This window comes from Scyliorhinus canicula, chromosome 8 (assembly GCF_902713615.1).
Source record: "Scyliorhinus canicula chromosome 8, sScyCan1.1, whole genome shotgun sequence".
In the NCBI taxonomy this organism is placed as follows: domain Eukaryota; kingdom Metazoa; phylum Chordata; class Chondrichthyes; order Carcharhiniformes; family Scyliorhinidae; genus Scyliorhinus; species Scyliorhinus canicula.
Genome location: NC_052153.1, coordinates 126546049 through 126563596, shown reverse-complemented (window position 1 = coordinate 126563596; position 17548 = coordinate 126546049). Strand labels below are relative to the sequence as shown.

The following is a 17548-nucleotide window of genomic DNA, read 5'->3' as shown; positions in this document are numbered from 1 at the left end:
TCAAATTGGCTTAGTGGCAGGAGGCAAAGGAAGATGGTTGAAGTTTGGTTTTGTGACTTGAAGCTTGTGTCCAGTGGTTTTCAACAGGGATCGGTGCTGGTTCCCCTGCTGTTTGTAGTGTACATTAGTGATCTTGATGGAAATGTGGGTGCTTTGATTATTAAGTTTGTTGATGACAAATAAAATGGTGGTGCGGTAAATAGTGTGGAGGAAAGCCTTAGATTCCAGGATGTTATGGAAGGGCTGGTCAGATGGGCAGAGCAATGGTAAATGGAATTTAACCCCTACAAGTGTGAGTTAATGCATTTTGCAAGGACTAACAAGGCAAGGGAATACACAGTGAAAGGTACAATGCTAGGGAGTACAGAGGATCAGAGAGACCTTGGGTGCATGTCCAAAGCTCCCTGAAAGCAGCACGATAGGTAGATAAGGTGGAAAGCATGTGGAATACTTGCCTTTATTAGCTGAGGATATGAGGATATAATGAGGATAGAATATAAGAGCAGGGAGGTTATGATGGGGCTGAATACAACGCTCGTTAGGTCACAGCTAGAGTACTGTGTGCAGTTGTGGTCGCCACACTGTAGGATGTGATTGCATAGAGAGGATGCAGAGGAGATTCACCAAGATATTGCCTGGGCTGGAGAATTTCAGCTGTGAAGAGAGAGGCTGGCTAGGCTGGTGTTGTTTTCCTAAGAGCAGATAAAGTTGATGGGGGACATGATCGAGGTGAACAAAATTATGAGGGACATAGATAGGGTAAATAGGGAGAAGCTGTTCCACTTAAGGTCAATAACCAGGGGACACAGATTTAAATCATGGAGCAGGCAATATAGAGGGGATTTGAGGAAAAATGTTTTCACCCAGAGGATGGTAAGAATGTGGAACTCACTACCTGAAATGGTGGTAGAGGTAGGAAACCTCACAACATTGAAGAAACATTTAGATGAGCACTTAAAACACCATAGCATGCAAGGCTACGGACCAGGTGCTGGAAAATGGGATTGGAATAGATTGGTGTTTGATGGTGGTGCAGACACGATGGGCCAAGGGGCCTCTTTTTTGTGCTGTGACACTCTATGACTCTATTAAAAGCGCCTTTGCCTTATGCCCATGACATCTTTGTCAATCTCTCCTGAGCTCCAATCTATCACCGACTTAAATTCTACCCTACACCCCCCTCGCCAAGTATATAATTCATCTCATTTCCATCCCTTCTCAGCTCTGTAAGGGGGTCAGACGGATTCAAAACATTATCTGTTTCTCTGTCCACAGATGCTGCTCAGTGTATCCAGCATTTTCTCTTTTTATTTCACATTTCCAGCATCCACTGTATTTTGCTTTCATCAAAGATATTGTGTGTGAGCTGGCACTTCTGAAATAAAATAAATTTCACTCTTCCAATTGGAGCTCACTTTGGCAATGCCCACAGCAGGAGTGCGGTGCAGTGGCAGCTGTGCAGTACGGTGTGAGAGTTGTAGTCCGGTTGGGACGAACTGGCGGAGTCGCGTCTTGTTCTTTAAAACATATAAAACTACAGCTCCCGCCATGCCGCTCGCTGCGCAGGCGCATTGAATGGTTGTAACATGGCTGCGCCCGTTATGTTGTTGAGAAGGATCTGAGCCTTCACGATCAGAGATGAAGCTGCAGCACTCCCCAGGTTAGAGTGGAAAAGAAACGCGCGAGCAATGCAGAGGTTGCTGCATACTGTTCGGTTTCTTTGGGAGCCTGTATTCCGAACATTTCTGACCTCCGATGTGGTAAGTTTTCATTCAGTTTGGGCTGTGTACGTTACAGCAGATTTACAATGTGTTCCTCAACAGATGCACAAAAATGGTTTAAGAATGCGATAAAACCTTCGATCAATGTCACAGATTATTCGCTGCAGTATTGGGGCTGAAAGGTGAAGAATGATGGGAGGCATCTTTCGATGTGATGTTGGGATTCTCAGCTTTACTTGGAGGGACAGAGGCCTCGAGCTGTGGACATGTCTTGTGATAAATAATAATCTTTTATTAGTGTCACAAGTAGGCTTACATTAACAATGCAATGAAGTTACTGTAAAATTCCTCTATTCACTTCGGCGCCTGTTCGACTACACTGAGGGAGAATTCAGAATGGCCAATTCACCTAACAGGATGTCTTTCAGGACTTGTGGGAGGAAACCGGAGCACCCGGAGGAACATGGGGAGAATGTGCAGACTCTGCACAGACAGCGACCCAAGTCGGGAATTGAACCCTGGTCCCGTGAAGCAACAGTGCGAACCACTGTGCTACCATGAAGTGGGAGTTCTGAGTACCGGGTGCGCAGAGAGTTCAGAGTCGGCAGTGCCAGTGCTGACATGAGGGGGGAACAGGTGGGCGACAGGTAGAACCTGGGCAGCTCTGGATTGGCCCAACAGTGAATCCATAACATCACTGCTGACCTTTGTGATGTCACCGAGCTGGTGAGCCAATGGGGGAATCACTCACTGGAGTGATTATTGTTGTTTACACTGGTCACAGTCTCAGGATATGGGTGTGGTGGTATGATTTACATAGCTGTCTGCCATTGGTGCAGAACACCGGCTTACCATTGGCCCTGGTTGGTCATGTGCCTCTCGACCGATTGGTTGAGACCAGTCATGTGACGGCTCTCCGATTGGTCGAGAGGCTGAGTTAACCACGCCTCCAGATCGAGGTCTAAATAGCCAGAAGGCCCGGCGGTCGTCCATTTACTGTAGTTGACCGCATGGCTAACTTCTAGCTTATTAAAGCCTAACTTTTGTACAGCAATGCGTCTCGCGTTCGATTGATGGTTCATCAATTTAATAAGCTAGAATTTTGAAGATGGAGCTCCGGATCAAGCCCGAATGCCTCCGCATCAGCCCGCAAACTCAGAACGCTTCAGAAATCTTTCAACATTGGCTGGCATGTCTCGAGGGATACCTGGCGTCTGCAAACAGCCCCCCCACCATGGCACAGAAGCTTCACATCCTCCACTCCAGCGTGGTCACGGCAGCCTACGCGATGATCAGGGAAGAAAAAGATTACGATGCGGCCATGCATAAGCTGAATGGACAGTTTCTTAAACCAGTCAACAGAGTATTCGCCCGACATCTGCTGGCCACCAGACAACAGCTCCCCGGTGAGTCATTAGACCAATTTTACAAGGCCCTCGCTGTCCTGGGGAGGAATTGCTCCTGCCTCCAAGTTTCAGCCACGGAGCACATGGAACTTCTGATCAGAGATGCTTACGTGGCTGGGAAGCAGTCTGCCGCTATCCGCCAGCGGATGCTGGAGAAAGACGACCTCAGCTAACTGAGGCACGGACTCTCTCCACCTCCCTGGAGGTCGCCGATTTAAACGCCCGCGCCTATGTCCCCAGCCGCGCTGCATCACCCTGGGCCTCCTGGCACGCTTCCCCACCGCCATCCGCCGCTCCCGACCTCCCTCAGGCCTGCGCCGCGGGATGCCCCGACAAGTCCACGGGGCCCTGCTGCTATTTCTGTGGGTTCACGAAACACCCTCGCCCGCGCTGCCCAGCCCGCTTTGCCCTCTGTAAGAGCTGCGGGAAGAAGGGCCACTTCTCTGTCTGCCAGGCCAAATCAGTCGCTGCTGAACCGCGCAACGACCGGGGATCCCCCCCCTCCGGGCCCTTGCTGGCACCTCCAGTATGCCGCACCAATCTCTTCCCCCCCCCCCGCCCCCGGGCCTCTGCGCCCGGCCTGCGTACCTCCCCCTCTCCTCCGGGCCCCCCCAGCGCACTGCGCAACTCTCTCCTCGCCGCCCCCGGGCCCCTGCGCCTGGCCTGCGCGCCTCTCTGCCCCCGCTCCGGTCGGCCCGCCGGCACCGCTAACCACGAGGGCACCGCGGGCGCCGCCATCTTGGGGCGCTGACTCCACGTCGGGTCCAGCTACTGCCAGTTCTGCCAGCTACTACTCGGGCGACGACGACTGTGATGATGGTTCTTCTCCACGGCTCGCGGCCATTCAACTCGACCAGTCACGACCACGCACACTCGCCAAAACAACAACGCTGATCCACCTCAACGGCTACGAGACGGGCTGCCTGCTGGACTCCGGGAGCACGGAAAGCTTTGTTCACCCTGCCACGGTAAGACGCTGCGCGCTCCCTGTCCATCCTGTAAAACACAAAATCGGGTTAGCCTCAGGTTCGCACTCCGTCCGCATCACCGGCTGCTGCATCGCGGACCTCACGGTCCAAGGGAAGGTTTTAAAAAAATTACAAACTCCTTGTCCTGCCTGACCTTTGCGCACCGGCACTCCTAGGACTGGACTTCCAGTGTAACCTGCAGAGCTTGACCTTCCAATTCGGCGGCCCTATACCCCCCCTCACTGTCTACAGCCTTGCGTCCCTCAAAGTGGACCCCCCCTCCTTGTTTGCTCATCTCACCCCGATTGCAAACCCGTCACGACACGGAGCAGACGGTACAACGCCCAGGACCGGTCCTTCATCAGGTCCGACGTCCAGAGGTTGCAGACGGAAGGGGTCATCAAGGGCAGCAACATTGCCTGGCGAGCCCAAGTGCTGGTGGTCCGGACTGGGGAGAAAAACCGGATAGTCATCGACTTTAGCCAGACCATCAACCAGTTTACGCAACTGGACGCGTATCCTCTCCCCCATATTTCCGCCATGGTAAACGATATCGCGAAATACAAAGTCTTCTCCACGGTGGACCTTAAGTCCGCTTACTACCAGCTCCCCCTCCGCGCGAGTGACCGCAAATACACCGCGTTTGAGGCAGATGGGCGCCTCTACCACTTCCTTAGGTTTCCATTTGGTGTCACAAATGGGGTCTCGGTCTACCAACGGGAGATGGACCGAATGGTCGACAAGTACGGATTACGGCCTATCTTCCCGTATCTCGATAATGTCACCATCTGCGGCCACGACCAGCAGGACCATGACGCCAACCTCCAGAAATTCCTCCAAACCGCAAAACTCCTTAACCTCACATACAATAAGGATAAGTGCGTGTTTAGCACCGACCGTCTAGCCAGCCTCGGCTACGTAGTGCGTAACGGAGTGATAGGCCCCGACCCCGAACGCATGCGTCCCCTGATGGAACTCCCTCTCCCCAATACCCTCAAATCCCTCAAACGCTGCCTGGGTTTCTTCGCTTACTACGCCCAATGGGTTCCCAATTACACTGACAAGGCCCGTCCTCTCATTCAAACCACGACCATCCCACAGTCGACAGAGGCCTGCCAGGCCTTTAGCCGCATCAAAGCGGACATGGCAAAGGCCATGATGTGCGCCACCGACGAGTCCCTCCCCTTCCAGGTCGAGAGCGACGCATCAGAAGTAGCTCTGGCGGCCACCCTGAACCAAGCGGGCAGACCCGTGGCCTTCTTCTCCAGAACCCTCCAGGCTTCCGAACTCCGCCACCCGTCTGTGGAAAAGGAAGCCCAGGCCATAGTCGAAGCTGTGCGACATTGGAGGCACTATTTGGCCGGCAGGAGGTTTACCCTCCTCACAGACCAACGGTCAGTAGCCTTCATGTTTGATAATGCACAAAGGGGCAAGATTAAGAATACAAGATCTTACGGTGGCGGATCGAGTTGTCCACGTACAACTGTGAGATCTTGTATCGTCCTGGGAAGCTCAATGAGCCTCCTGATGCCCTGTCCCGCGATACTTGCGCCAGCGCGCAGATAGACCGCCTCCGCTCCCTCCACGCGGACCTCTGCCATCCAGGGGTGACCCGTCTCTACCATTTCATTAAGGCCCGCAACCTGCCTTTCTCCATCGCGGAAGTCAGGACAGTAACCCGTGACTGCCACATCTGCGCAGAGTGCAAGCCGCACTTCTACCGCCCCGAGCGCGCACATCTGATCAAAGCATCCCGCCCCTTCGAACGTCTCAGCATTGACTTCAAGGGGCCCCTTCCCTCTAGCAACCGCAACATTTACTTCCTGACGGTGATCGATGAATACTCCCGCTTCCCCTTCGCTATTCCTGCCCCGACATGACCACATCGACCGTCATTAAGGCCCTCCTCTCCATCTTCTCCCTGTTCGGCTACCCCGCGTACATACATAGCGATCGGGGGTCCTCATTTATGAGTGACGAGCTGCATCAATTCCTGCTCAACAGGGGCATTGCCTCTAGCAGGATGACCAGCTATAACCCCCGGGGTAACGGACAGGTCGAGCGGGAGAATGGTACCATCTGGAAGACCAGACTACTGGCCCTCCGGTCCAGAGATCTCCCTATTTCCCGATGGCAAGAGGTTATCCCCGATGCCCTACATTCTATCCGCTCACTCCTCTGTACCGCAACAAATCAGACACCTCATGAACGTCTTCTTGTTTTCCCCAGGAAGTCGTCCTCCAGATCCCCTCTCCCGACGTAGCTGGCCGCCCCCGGACCCATCTTGCTCCGGAAGCATGTGCTGGTGCATAAGTCCGACCCGTTGGTGGAACAAGTCCAGTTACTCCACGCTAACCCGCAGTATGCGTATGTGGAGTACCCCGACGGTTGGCAGGACACGGTCTCCCTCCGAGACCTGGCACTCGCCAGCGTGCGGCCTTCCACCCCCTTCACCACAGACCCCCCCCCTGTTTTTTTCCCCCTGGCCACCCCTTCCTCGTCTACGGCGTCTCCACCACCAGCTCGGGTGACGGAGAGTGTTCAAGGACATTGCTCTCGGACTCCAGGACGTCAGCGGAACCACCACCATCGGCTGAACCGTCGTCACCTACTCCACTGCGGCGGTCTGTCAGAACGTCACGGGCCACGAAAAGATTGATCGAATCGATTTAATTTACAACAACTCCATGGACCTTGTTGGGACATTTTGTAGTATTGTTAATTGTCTGGGTCAGTGGGAAGCCAAAAAAAAAATAAAAAGATAAGAATTTTTTTTTGTCCCTTCTCTAGCTGCTACTCATACCACCAGTTCTCTCTCTCTTCCCCCCCCCCCCCCCCCCCCCCCCGGGCTTCTTTCTCCGCAAGGGGTGAATGTGGTGGTATGATTTGCATAGCTGTCTGCCATTGGTGCAGAACACCGGCTTACCACTGGTCGGTCATGTGCCTCTCGACCGATTGGTTGAGACCAGTCATGTAGCAGCTCTCCGATTGGTCGAGAGGCTGAGTTAACCACGCCTCCAGATCATGGTATAAATAGCCAGAACGCCCGGCGGTCGTCCATTTACTGTAGTTGACCGCATGGCTAACCTCTAGGTTATTAAAGTCTAACTTTTATACAGAAACTCGTCTCGCGTTTGATTGATGGTTCATCAATGGGGTTCATCATTTAGGACTGAGCTGAAGCGCAGTTACATCATTCAGAGGGTTGTGAATTTTTGGTATTTTCTACTGCAGAGGGTTGTGGACGCTTCATCATTAAATATATTTAAGGATGAGATGGACAGATTTTGGTGTCTGCGCAACTCGGGATATGGGGAGTAGGAGAAACTGGAGTTAAAGTCCAAGATCAGCCATGATTGTATTGAATGAAGCAAACTCAGTGGACTGATGTTGCTCCTATTTCATGTTCTTGATTCACTGACTTGGTGACCCAATGGAAGATCATTCCCTAATCTGATGTCACTGAGATAGTGAGCCAATGGGAGATCATTTCCTGGTCTGATGTCATGGGAGTGATGAGCCACTGGGAGATCACTCCCAGTTGTGATGTGAAAGAGTTGCTGATGTAAGGGAATGATATTCTATGCTGTGGCATCTGGATGTGTATTTCCCCTTTGGCTTCTGTTTTCTTATGCTTTCATTTCACAGTGAATCAGAGAGGATGAACAGGTTGCTTCTCTTTTATCCTAAAATGACTGAGGGATGGCCTATTGGAGGCCTATAAAATTATGATCCAAGTAGATACAAAGCGTGTGTTTCTACTTATAGGTTATAATTAGAGACTATCAGAAAGTCACCAAAAAATCAAATACAGAATTCAAATTAAACTTCTCCACCCAGAGAGTGGCCAGAAAGTAGCTGAGATTAATAGTATAACAATGTATTTAAGGGGAAGCTAGATAGGCGTATGAGGTATGCAGTTGAGGATTTTGCTGATAGTTACACGAGGAAGGATGGGAGAGTCAAATATAGGCTGATAGTACTTTTTAATCAAGTATCTTTAGGAGAGAGAGCTTCTTTCCTGACTAGTCTCTAGATGTGGTTATTTACATTCACTGTTAACTTTTCAAAATGTCCATAAATGCTGCAAGGAAAAATGGCAAAATGATGTGAAGAATAGCCACAATTAATTTTTATTCTGATAGGTAATGGTGAGTTTTATTTATTCATGCTATGTGACTATCAATGGCCAAGCCAACATTTATTGCCCATTCCTAATTTCTTTCAAGGTGGTGGTGAGCTGTCTTTTTGAACCATCCATGTCGTGCAGTTACAACCATACTGTGTTCGGGAAGGAGTTCCAGGGTTTTTGACCCAGTGGCAGTGATATAGCTCCAAGTTAGATTGATATTGTGGCTTGGAGGGGAAGTTGCCGGTCTTGGCATTTGCATGTGTCTGCTGCACTTGTTCTTCCAGGTGATAAAGTTCATGGGTTTGGAAGGAGCTTTAGTGAGTTACTGTAGTGCACCTTGTAGATGGTATATACTGCTGCCACTGTGTGCTGCAGTTAAATTACATTTAAGATGGTGGATGAGGTGCTAATCAGATGATCTGCTTTGTCTTAGATGGTATCAAGCTTCTTGAGTGTTGGAGCTTTATTCATCAAGGCGAGTGGAGAGTATTCCATTGTGAATATATATTCACAATATATATTGATGATTTGGATGAGTAACAAAGTTTGCAGGTGATACCAAGTTGGGTGGGAGGGTGAACTGTGACGATGCAGAGATCCTACAACATGATCTAAAGAGTTTGGGCGAGTAGGCAAATCTCAGTTTCACTATCTAACTGTGAAATGAAAGCATAAAAAAACAGAAGCCAAAGGAGAGCACAGGGTTTCTCTCTTATGCGCATGACTTGCTGCTTTATGTTACAGACCCGGTCGGGGGGATGACCGAAATCATGGCGGTACGAGGGGAATTTGGGCGATTTTCAGGCTGCAAGTTAAATACGGGAAAGAGCAAGATGTTTTTGATCCAGGCAGGGAGGCAGGAAAGGAGACTGAGGGCGTTACCTTTTAAAGTGGTAAAGGGGAGTTTTAGATATTTAGGGATTCAAGTGGCTAAAGAGTGGGGCAGGTCCACAAGTTAAATCCGGGCAAAGCAGTCGACCAAATGAAAAGGGATTTCCACAGATCGGACATGCCCCCGCTGACGCTAGCGGGAAGGGTCCAGACGGTGAAGATGACAGTCCATCCAAGACTGCTTTTCTTTTTTCAAAGCATTCCGATTTTTGTCCCAAAGGCTTTTTTTTAGAAAAATAAACGTGGCGATTATAGGTTTTGTATGGGTGGGGAAAACCCCGAGAGTAAAGAGGGCACTGCTGGAGTGGGGTCGCAGAGAGGGGGGCCTGCACCTCCCGAGCTTTATTAATTATTACTGGGCGACCAACATATTGACGGTCAGGAAGTAGGTAGTGGGGGAGGGATAGTGGGGGGGGGGTCGGCCTGGGAGCGAGTGGAAGCGGCATCCTGCAAGGGTATGAGTTTGGAGGCTTTACTAACGGCGCCCCTGCCATTTTCCCTGGCCTGGTACTCTACAAGCCCTGTGGTGGCGGCGGCCCTAAGGCTGTGGGGGCAATGGAGGCAGCACACTGGATTGGAGGGGGTGTCAGTGTGGTCTCCGATTTGTAACAATCACCGGTTTGTCCCTGGGAGGCTGGATGGGGGCTTCAGGAGGTGGCAGCAGGCAACGATTGAGAGATTTGGGGATTATTTATCCAGGAGGGCTTTCCGACCTTGAAGGAACTAGAGGAGGAGTTTGAGCTACCGGGCGGGAATGGGTTTCAATACCCTCAAGTGCGGGACTTTGTACAAAGGCAGGTTCCAAGCTTTCCTCGCCTTCCTCTGACGGGACTGTAGGAGAAGGTGATGTCAAAAACTGGAGTTGGAGACGGGAGGATTTTGGAGATGTTGATGGAGCGGGCAGGGACCCTGATCAGGGAGGTGAAGCGGAAGTGGGAAGAGGAGCTGGGAAGAGAGCTGGAAATGGAAAAGTGGGACAAAACCTTGGAAGAGAGTCAATTCATCCTTGTCCTGTGCCAGACTTAGCCTGATCCAGTTCAAAGTGGTCCTCAGGACCCACATGACGGTCGCCCGGATGAGCAGGTTCTTTGATGAGGTGGAGGACAGATGTGGCCGGTTTGGGGGGTAGCCTGGCTAACCATGTACATATGTTCTGGGCATATCTGAAGTTGAGGGGATTCTGGCAGGGATTTGCGGACATTATGCCAGATGTCCTGGAAGGGAGGGTAACTCCGAGTCCAGAACTGGCAATATTTGGCATTTCGGATGATCCGGGGGCCAAGGGGGGGGCGGGGGGGGGGGGGGGGGGGGGGGGGGAGAGAAAGGGAGGCCAATGCCCTGGCCTTCTCCTCCCTAGTGGCCCAGAGACGGATTTTGCTGGGGTGGAGGGACTCGGAGCCCCCGAAGTCGGGTGTGTGGGTCAGCGATATGGCAGGCTTTCTCAGCCTGGAAAAATATGAAGTTTGCATTGAGAAGATCAATTTGGGGGTTCGCCCAGAGATGGCAACCATTCATCGACTTATTCAAAGAAAATTGAACGTCAGCAGTAAGGGGGTTGGGGGGGCGAAGAAAACAGAAGGCATGGCAGTGTTAGATATGGACAGGGAACTCAGTATACGGGTAATTAGGGAATAGGACGGCGGTGGTTGGGGACATTGTTTTTTAGGGTTTTTTTGCGGCTGTCAGCCCACGTGGTTGTTTAAGAAATGTTAATGTGTTAAACTGTGAAAATTACAAATGCTTCAATAAAATATTTTCTCAACAAAAAAGAATATTGTGTGCAGTTTTGGTCTTCGTTTCTGAGGAAGGATGATCTTGCTCTCGAGGAAGTGCAGCGATTCCAGGGATGGTGGGACTGTCATATCAGGAGAGATTGACTAGGTTAGGATTTTTCTCGCTGGAGTTGAGAAGAATGAGGGGCGATCTCATAGAGACTCATAAAATTCTAACAGGACTAGACAGGGTAGATGCAGGGAAGATGTTCCCGATGGTGGCCCAGAACCAGGGGTCACAGTCTAAGGATTCAGGGTTTAACCATTGAGGACAGAGATGAGGAGACATTTCTTCACCCAAAGGGCGGTGAGCCTGTGGAATTCATTACCACGGGAAGTAGTTGATGTTAAAACATTGAATATATTATCAAGAGGTGGCTAGATATAGCACTTGGGGCGAATAGGATCAAAGACTATGGGGAGAAAGCGGGATTAGGCTATTGAGTTGGATGATCAGCCATGATGGTGATAAATGGCGGAGCAGGCTCGAAGGGCCAAAAGGCCTCCTTCTGCTCCTATCTTCTCTGTATCTTTGTAAACTCCTGACTCCTGCCTTGCAGATGGTGGACATGCTTTCATGAATCAGTAGGTGAGTTACTACAGAATTCCCAGCCTCTGATCTGCTCTTGTAGCCACAGTATTTATATGGCTGGTCTGGTTAGGTTTCAGTCAATAGTAAACCCCCAGGATGTTGATGGTGGAAAATCTAGTGACGGTATTGCTGTTGAATGGGAAAATGGTTAGATTCTCTCTTGTAGGAAATGGTTATTGCCTGGCACTTATTTGATGTGAATTACTTGCCATTTGTCAGCCAACGGGCGAGTATTATCAAGGACTTGCTGCATATGGACACAGATTGCTTCAGTATCTGAGGAGATGTGAATGATACTGAACATTGCAAACATTAGTGAGCATCTCCACATCTGACTTTGTGTTGGAGGGAAGGCCAATGACGATGCAGCTGAAATCATTTGGACCTAGGACTCAACACTGAGGGACCCCAAAGCAATTTTACAGTAGCAACTTGGCTTGATATAATTAACTAAATATCTGAGTCAACAAGGTATAACCCTGATGGTTCTTTTTCAAAATGAAATCTGGCTTAGAATTAACTGAATGCCAGGAGAAAGATCTATCTGTGCTTTAGCCAAGGCATATGTGAAGTTTTGGGAATCTGATTTAGGGAGTGGTGGGTTTCCTTCCAAATATTATAGTAGTGAAACTTTGCATTTATATATTTTGTCCACAACATTTTAAAGCAGGAATGATAGGTTAATACGAGAGTGTTAGTCTGACAGAAGTATTAGGGTGGAAGCTTTGATGTATTTGCTGGAACAGACTTCAATCATGTTTTTTCTATTTATTGGTTCGTGGGATGTGGGCATCATTGGCTGAGCCAGCATTTATTGCCCATCCTTGAGGGGAATGTACCACATTGCTGTGGGTCTGGAGTCACATGTAGGCCAGACAAGGTAAGGATGACAGTCGATGAATGGTTGCCATATCTGGGCGAACCCCTGAATTGATCCTCTCAAGGCGAACTTGATTTTTTTTCCAGGCTGAGAAATCCGGTCATAGTGCTGACCCACACACCCGACTTCGGGGGCTCCGAGTCCCTCCACCCCAGCAAAATCCGTCTCTGGGCCACTAGGGAGGAGAAGGCCAGGACACCAGCCACCTCAAAGCCTGTATATGTTTGCCTAAACGGGCAGCTAGAAGCTGGTGCAGGAAATGGAAAAATTCCCAGTGATGCAGGTGTACTCGTTGGACATTGGCGTTAAGGTCTATTTTGGAGCAGAGAATGTTTGTTTTACTTTTCACGTGCTCATGCACAGCCTAGTCAAGGATAGCACAATGCTGTCATTGTGCCCCAAAGGAGAAAATGTTGTTACCTCGCAATGCTTGGATCCTATTCCTTCATGAGCAGAAAAAAAGTCAAAACATCTTTGAGGGTGCTAGAAATATTGAAGAGAGGACTGCGCCGCTGAGGACCCGGGTTCGAATCCTGGCCCTGAGTCACTGTCCTTGTGGAGTTTGCACATTCTCCACATTGAAATTGGCCGGTACGATGTTGTGGGCATCACAGAGACGTGGCTGCAAGGGGATCAGAGCTGGGATCTAAATATCCAAGAATATATGTCCTATCAAAAGGACAGGCAGATGGGCAAAGGGGGCGGGGTTGCATTATTAATAAGGAATTAAATCTATAGCAAGGAGTGATATAGGATCGGAAGGCATTGAATATCTGTGGGTAGAGTTGAGCAATTGCAAAGGTAAAAAGACCCTGATGGGAGGTATGTACAGGCCCCCTAGCAGTAGTCAGGATGTGGGGCAGAAAATAAATCAGAAGATAGAAAAGGCATGTAAAAAAGGCAATGTTACAATAATCAAGGGAGACTTCAATATGCAGGTGGACTGGGAAAATCAGGTTCGTAGTGGATCCCAAGAAAAGGAATTTGTGGAATGTCTAAGAGATGCTTTTTTGGAGCAGCTTGTGACGGAGACTACTAGGGAACAGGCAATTCTGCATTTGGTGATGTGTAATGTGGCAGACTTGATTAGGGAACTTAAGGTGAAGGTACCCTTAGGGAGCAGTGACCACAATATGAAAGAATTTACCCTGCAGTTTGAGAGGGACAAGCTGCAATCAGATGTATTACAATTAAATAAGGGTAACTACAAAGACATGAGGGAGGAGCTGACCAGAGTTGATTGGAGAAGGAACCTAGCAGGGAAGACAGTGGAACAGTAATGGCAGGAGTTTTTGGGAGTTATTAGGGAGGCACAACAGAAATTCATCCCAAGGAGGAGGAAACATGCTAAGGAAAGGACAAGGCATCCATGGCTGACAAGGGTTGTCAAGGACAGCATAAAGGCTAAGGAAAAAGCATACAAAGTGGCGAGGATTAGTGGGAAACCAGAGGATTGGGAAGCCTTTAAAGCGAGCAGAGGACAACTAAAAAAGCAATAAGGGGAAGAAGATGAAATACGAGTGCATGCTAGCTAGTAATATAAAGGAAGATACGAAGAGTTTTTTTCAATATATAAAAGGTAAGAGAGAGGCAAAAATAGACATTGGATGACTAGAAAATGTGGCTGGAGAAGTAATAATAGGAAACAAAGAAATGGCAGACAAACTGGATAGTTTCTTTGCATCAGTCTTCATGGTGGAAGACACCAGTGGGATGCCAGAGCTCCAGGAGAACCAGGGAGCAGAGGTGAGTGCAGTGACCATTACTAAGGAGAAGGTTCTGGGGAAACAAAGGTCTGGAGGTGGATAAGTCACCTGGACCGGATGGACTACACCCCAGGGTCCTAAAAGAGATAGCTGAGGAAATTGGAAGCATTAGTGATGATCTTTCAGGAAGCACTGAAGGCAGGAAGGGTCCCAGAGGACTAGAAGGTGGCTAATGTAACACCACTGTTTAAGAAAGGAAATTATAGGCCGGTTAGCCTGACTTCGGTCATTGGTAAGATTTTAGAGTCTGTTATTAAAAATGAGATCGCGAAGCACTTGGAAGTGCATGATAAAATAGGACTCAGTCAGCACGGCTTTGTCAAAGGGAGGTTGTGTCTGACAAATCTGTTAGAGTTCTTTGAGGAGGTAACAAGCAAGTTAGACAAAGGAGAATCAGTGGACGTGATTTATTTAGATTTCCAGAAGGCCTTTGACAAGGTGCCGCATTGGAGACTGTTAAATAAGTTAAAAGCCCATGGTTTCCTATTATTACTTCTCCAGCCACATTTTCTAGTCATCCAATGTCTATTTTTGCCTCTGCTCTTACCTTTTTATATATTGAAAAATCTCTTCCTATCTTCCTTTATAATACTAGCTAGCTTGCACTCGTACTTTATCTTCTCCCCCTTATTGTTTTTTTAGCAATGGTGTTAAGGGTAAGACCCTGGCATGGATAGAGGATTGGCTGACTGGCAGAAGGCAAAGAGTGGGGATAAAGGGGTCCTTTTCAGGATGGCAGTCGGTGACTAGTGGTGTGCCTCAGGGGTCTGTGCTGGGGCCACAACTTTTGACAATATATATTAATGATCTGGAAGACGGTACTGAAGGCACTGTTGCTAAGTTTGCAGATGATACAAAGATCTGTAGAGGGACAGATAGTATTGAGGAAGCAAGGGGGCTGCAGGAGGACTTGGACAAGCTAGGAGAGTGGGCAATGAATTGGCAAATGAAATAGAATGTGGAAAAGTGTGAGGTTATGCACTTTGGGAGGAGGAATCTAGGCATAGACTATTTTCAAAATGGGGAAATGCTTCGGAAAGCAGAAGCATAAAGGGACATGTTCATGATTCTCTTAAGGTTAATGTGCAGGTTCAGTTGGCAGTTAAGAATGCAAATGCAATGTTAGCATTCATGTCAAGAGGGCTAGAATACAAGACCAGGGATGTACTTCTGAGGCTGTATAAGGCTCTGGTTAGACCCCATTTGGAGTATTGTGAGCAGTTTTGGGCCCTATATCTAAGGAAGGATGTGCTGGCCTTGGCAAGGGTCCAGAGGAGGTTCACAAGAATGATCCCTGGAATGAAGAACTTGTCGTATGAGGAACGTTTGAGGACTCTGGGTCTGTACTTGTTGGAGTTTAGAAGGATGAGAGGTGATCTTATTGAAACGTACAAGATACTGCGAGGCCTGGATAGAGTGGACGTGGAGAGGATGTTTCCAATTGTAGGAAAAACTAGAACCAGAGGACACCAGCTCAGATTAAAGGGACGATCCTTTAAAACAGAAATGAGGAGGAATTCTTTCAGCCAGAGGGTGGTGAATCTGTGGAACTCTTTTCCGCCAAAAGCTGTGGCGGCCAAATCACTGTGTGTCTTTAAGACAGAGATAGATAGGCTCTTGATTAATAAGGGGGTCAGGGGTTATGGGGCTGAGAAAAAATATCTGCCATGATTGAATGGCGGAGCAGACTCAATGGGCCAAGTGGCCTAATTCTGCTCTATGTCTTAAGGTCTTATGTCTGCATGGGTTTCACCCCCCACAACCCGAAAGATGTGTTGGTTAGGTGAATTGGCCATGCTAAATTGCTCCTTAATTGGAAAAAAAAATTATTGACTAATCTAAATTTATTTTAAAAAAGAAATATTGAAGAGCACTGCATGTAGCAGTCACTGAAATAATGAAGCCTGCCAATGCTAACCTGGCTCTTTAATTGTATATGGGTGAGAACATGGAAATCCTAGGTCACTATAGTGAAAATGTGATATTTCAGAAATATTGATTGACTCGACCTCGCTAGCAATTTGAAACTCATTAAATGTGCAGTTTTGAACACGGCTTTAATGCATTCAACAGCAAGTGCACAAAACTGCTTCATTCCCTTGCTGGAGAGCATTTCCTTTGAATTATTAACAGCACATATTAAGACTGAACCAACCTCCTCCAGGTTTTTACTCATGGGGAGGCAAGAGTGAATTGAAACCCATATAATAGTGGCAGCTTTTACCAAGCCTACACATTTCAATTTTGCTGCTAGATTTTTTTTAAATTGATCAATTTTCAACAAGAAATGCCAGCTCTTTGTGTTGCTTCCTTGAGGAATATTAAGATGCAGATTACGTTTAGAAAGAGGATTTTTTAAAGGTGTTGATCATTTTGATACCCTTGTCAGATTTTCTGTGTAAGGCTATATGGATAAAGTAGCAGGAAAGGTACTTGAATGTTATTTTCCATACATACCATTGTTCGTGAACAAGGTGTTTAATTTGGGGAAGAATTTCCCTCCATTTACTAATATATAATAGGTACCACAATGCAAGAGGAAGGCTGAAAAGCAATTGAAACAATATAGTTTTTGATTTCAGGTTTTTGGGCTAAATTTTACATAAATGATAGAAGTTTTGCCCGATGTCTTGAACTGACGAGAGCTCCGAATTGCCTACTTTCAGAAAGGCCCACAGCATTAAATGCCAAACAATCACTTAACTGAGCAGTGGTGGACCTTCACCAAGGACAAGGGGTAGATGGCCTGCCTGCTGAGAACTGCCTGGCATTCGTTTCTCGGCAGCACCACCAGTGAGGCAGTGGCTGATGCCGGTAATGCACTGAACCATGGCTTAGGATCACCAAGGGATCCATACCAAAGTTGAGTGATGGGGGGAGGGGGAAGGAGAACGGTGATTGGCATCAAGGGCAGGGGTGTACCTGAGTGGGCTTCTCTCTTTTTGATGCTATGTCCCTTGATCAGGAACTGAGGGCCTTTGAACCAGGGACCCCTGCTCTCACCAAGAAAACCCACAAACAACTTCTGAAGTGGTTGGGGTGGAGCATGATGGTGGGAGTTGGGGTCGGTGGGGCCAGACAGTTTTTTTTTCTATGAAAGCAGAAAAGCAGGTGTGCTTGACTCGACATTTGGTGAGATTGCCACTACGCCAACCAACCATTGCCTGCCCCAGCACTTTAGTCTTTTCCAATCCACCTTTTACCTTTGGGCTGCTTCCAATGAGATACAGAATTCTGCTTTTATTACCTGCAATATGCGAGTTACCTGTGAGGGCACTACAGGTCACAGCAGCTTCTGAACAATATCCTAATGCACGATATTGTGCCAATCTCAGGCCTCTTGTTTGCAGCACTGCTTCTCAGTTCAGATGAAATTCTGTGTCCAAATGCGGGGGCTTGGAGGTAAGAAAGGGGGAAAGC

General features: G+C 48.4%; 1 protein-coding gene across 9 annotated transcripts in view; it reads left to right on the top strand.

The window, feature by feature from the left end:
* Positions 1-1573: 1573 nt before the first annotated feature.
* Positions 1574-17548, top strand: part of rgmb (repulsive guidance molecule BMP co-receptor b) — a 227509-nt gene continuing 211534 nt past the window's right edge. For 6 of the 9 annotated variants that reach the window (XM_038805205.1, XM_038805208.1, XM_038805200.1 and 3 more), the window contains exon 1: positions 1576-1760. Coding sequence is in view for 1 of the 9 variants with exons in the window: in XM_038805199.1 (XP_038661127.1) it covers positions 1689-1760 (72 nt within the window). In the remaining 8 variants the exon portion in view is untranslated. Of the gene's footprint in view, positions 1761-17548 lie in introns of all 9 variants that reach the window. The other 3 variants (XM_038805207.1, XM_038805198.1, XM_038805199.1) reach the window with 2 other exon arrangements.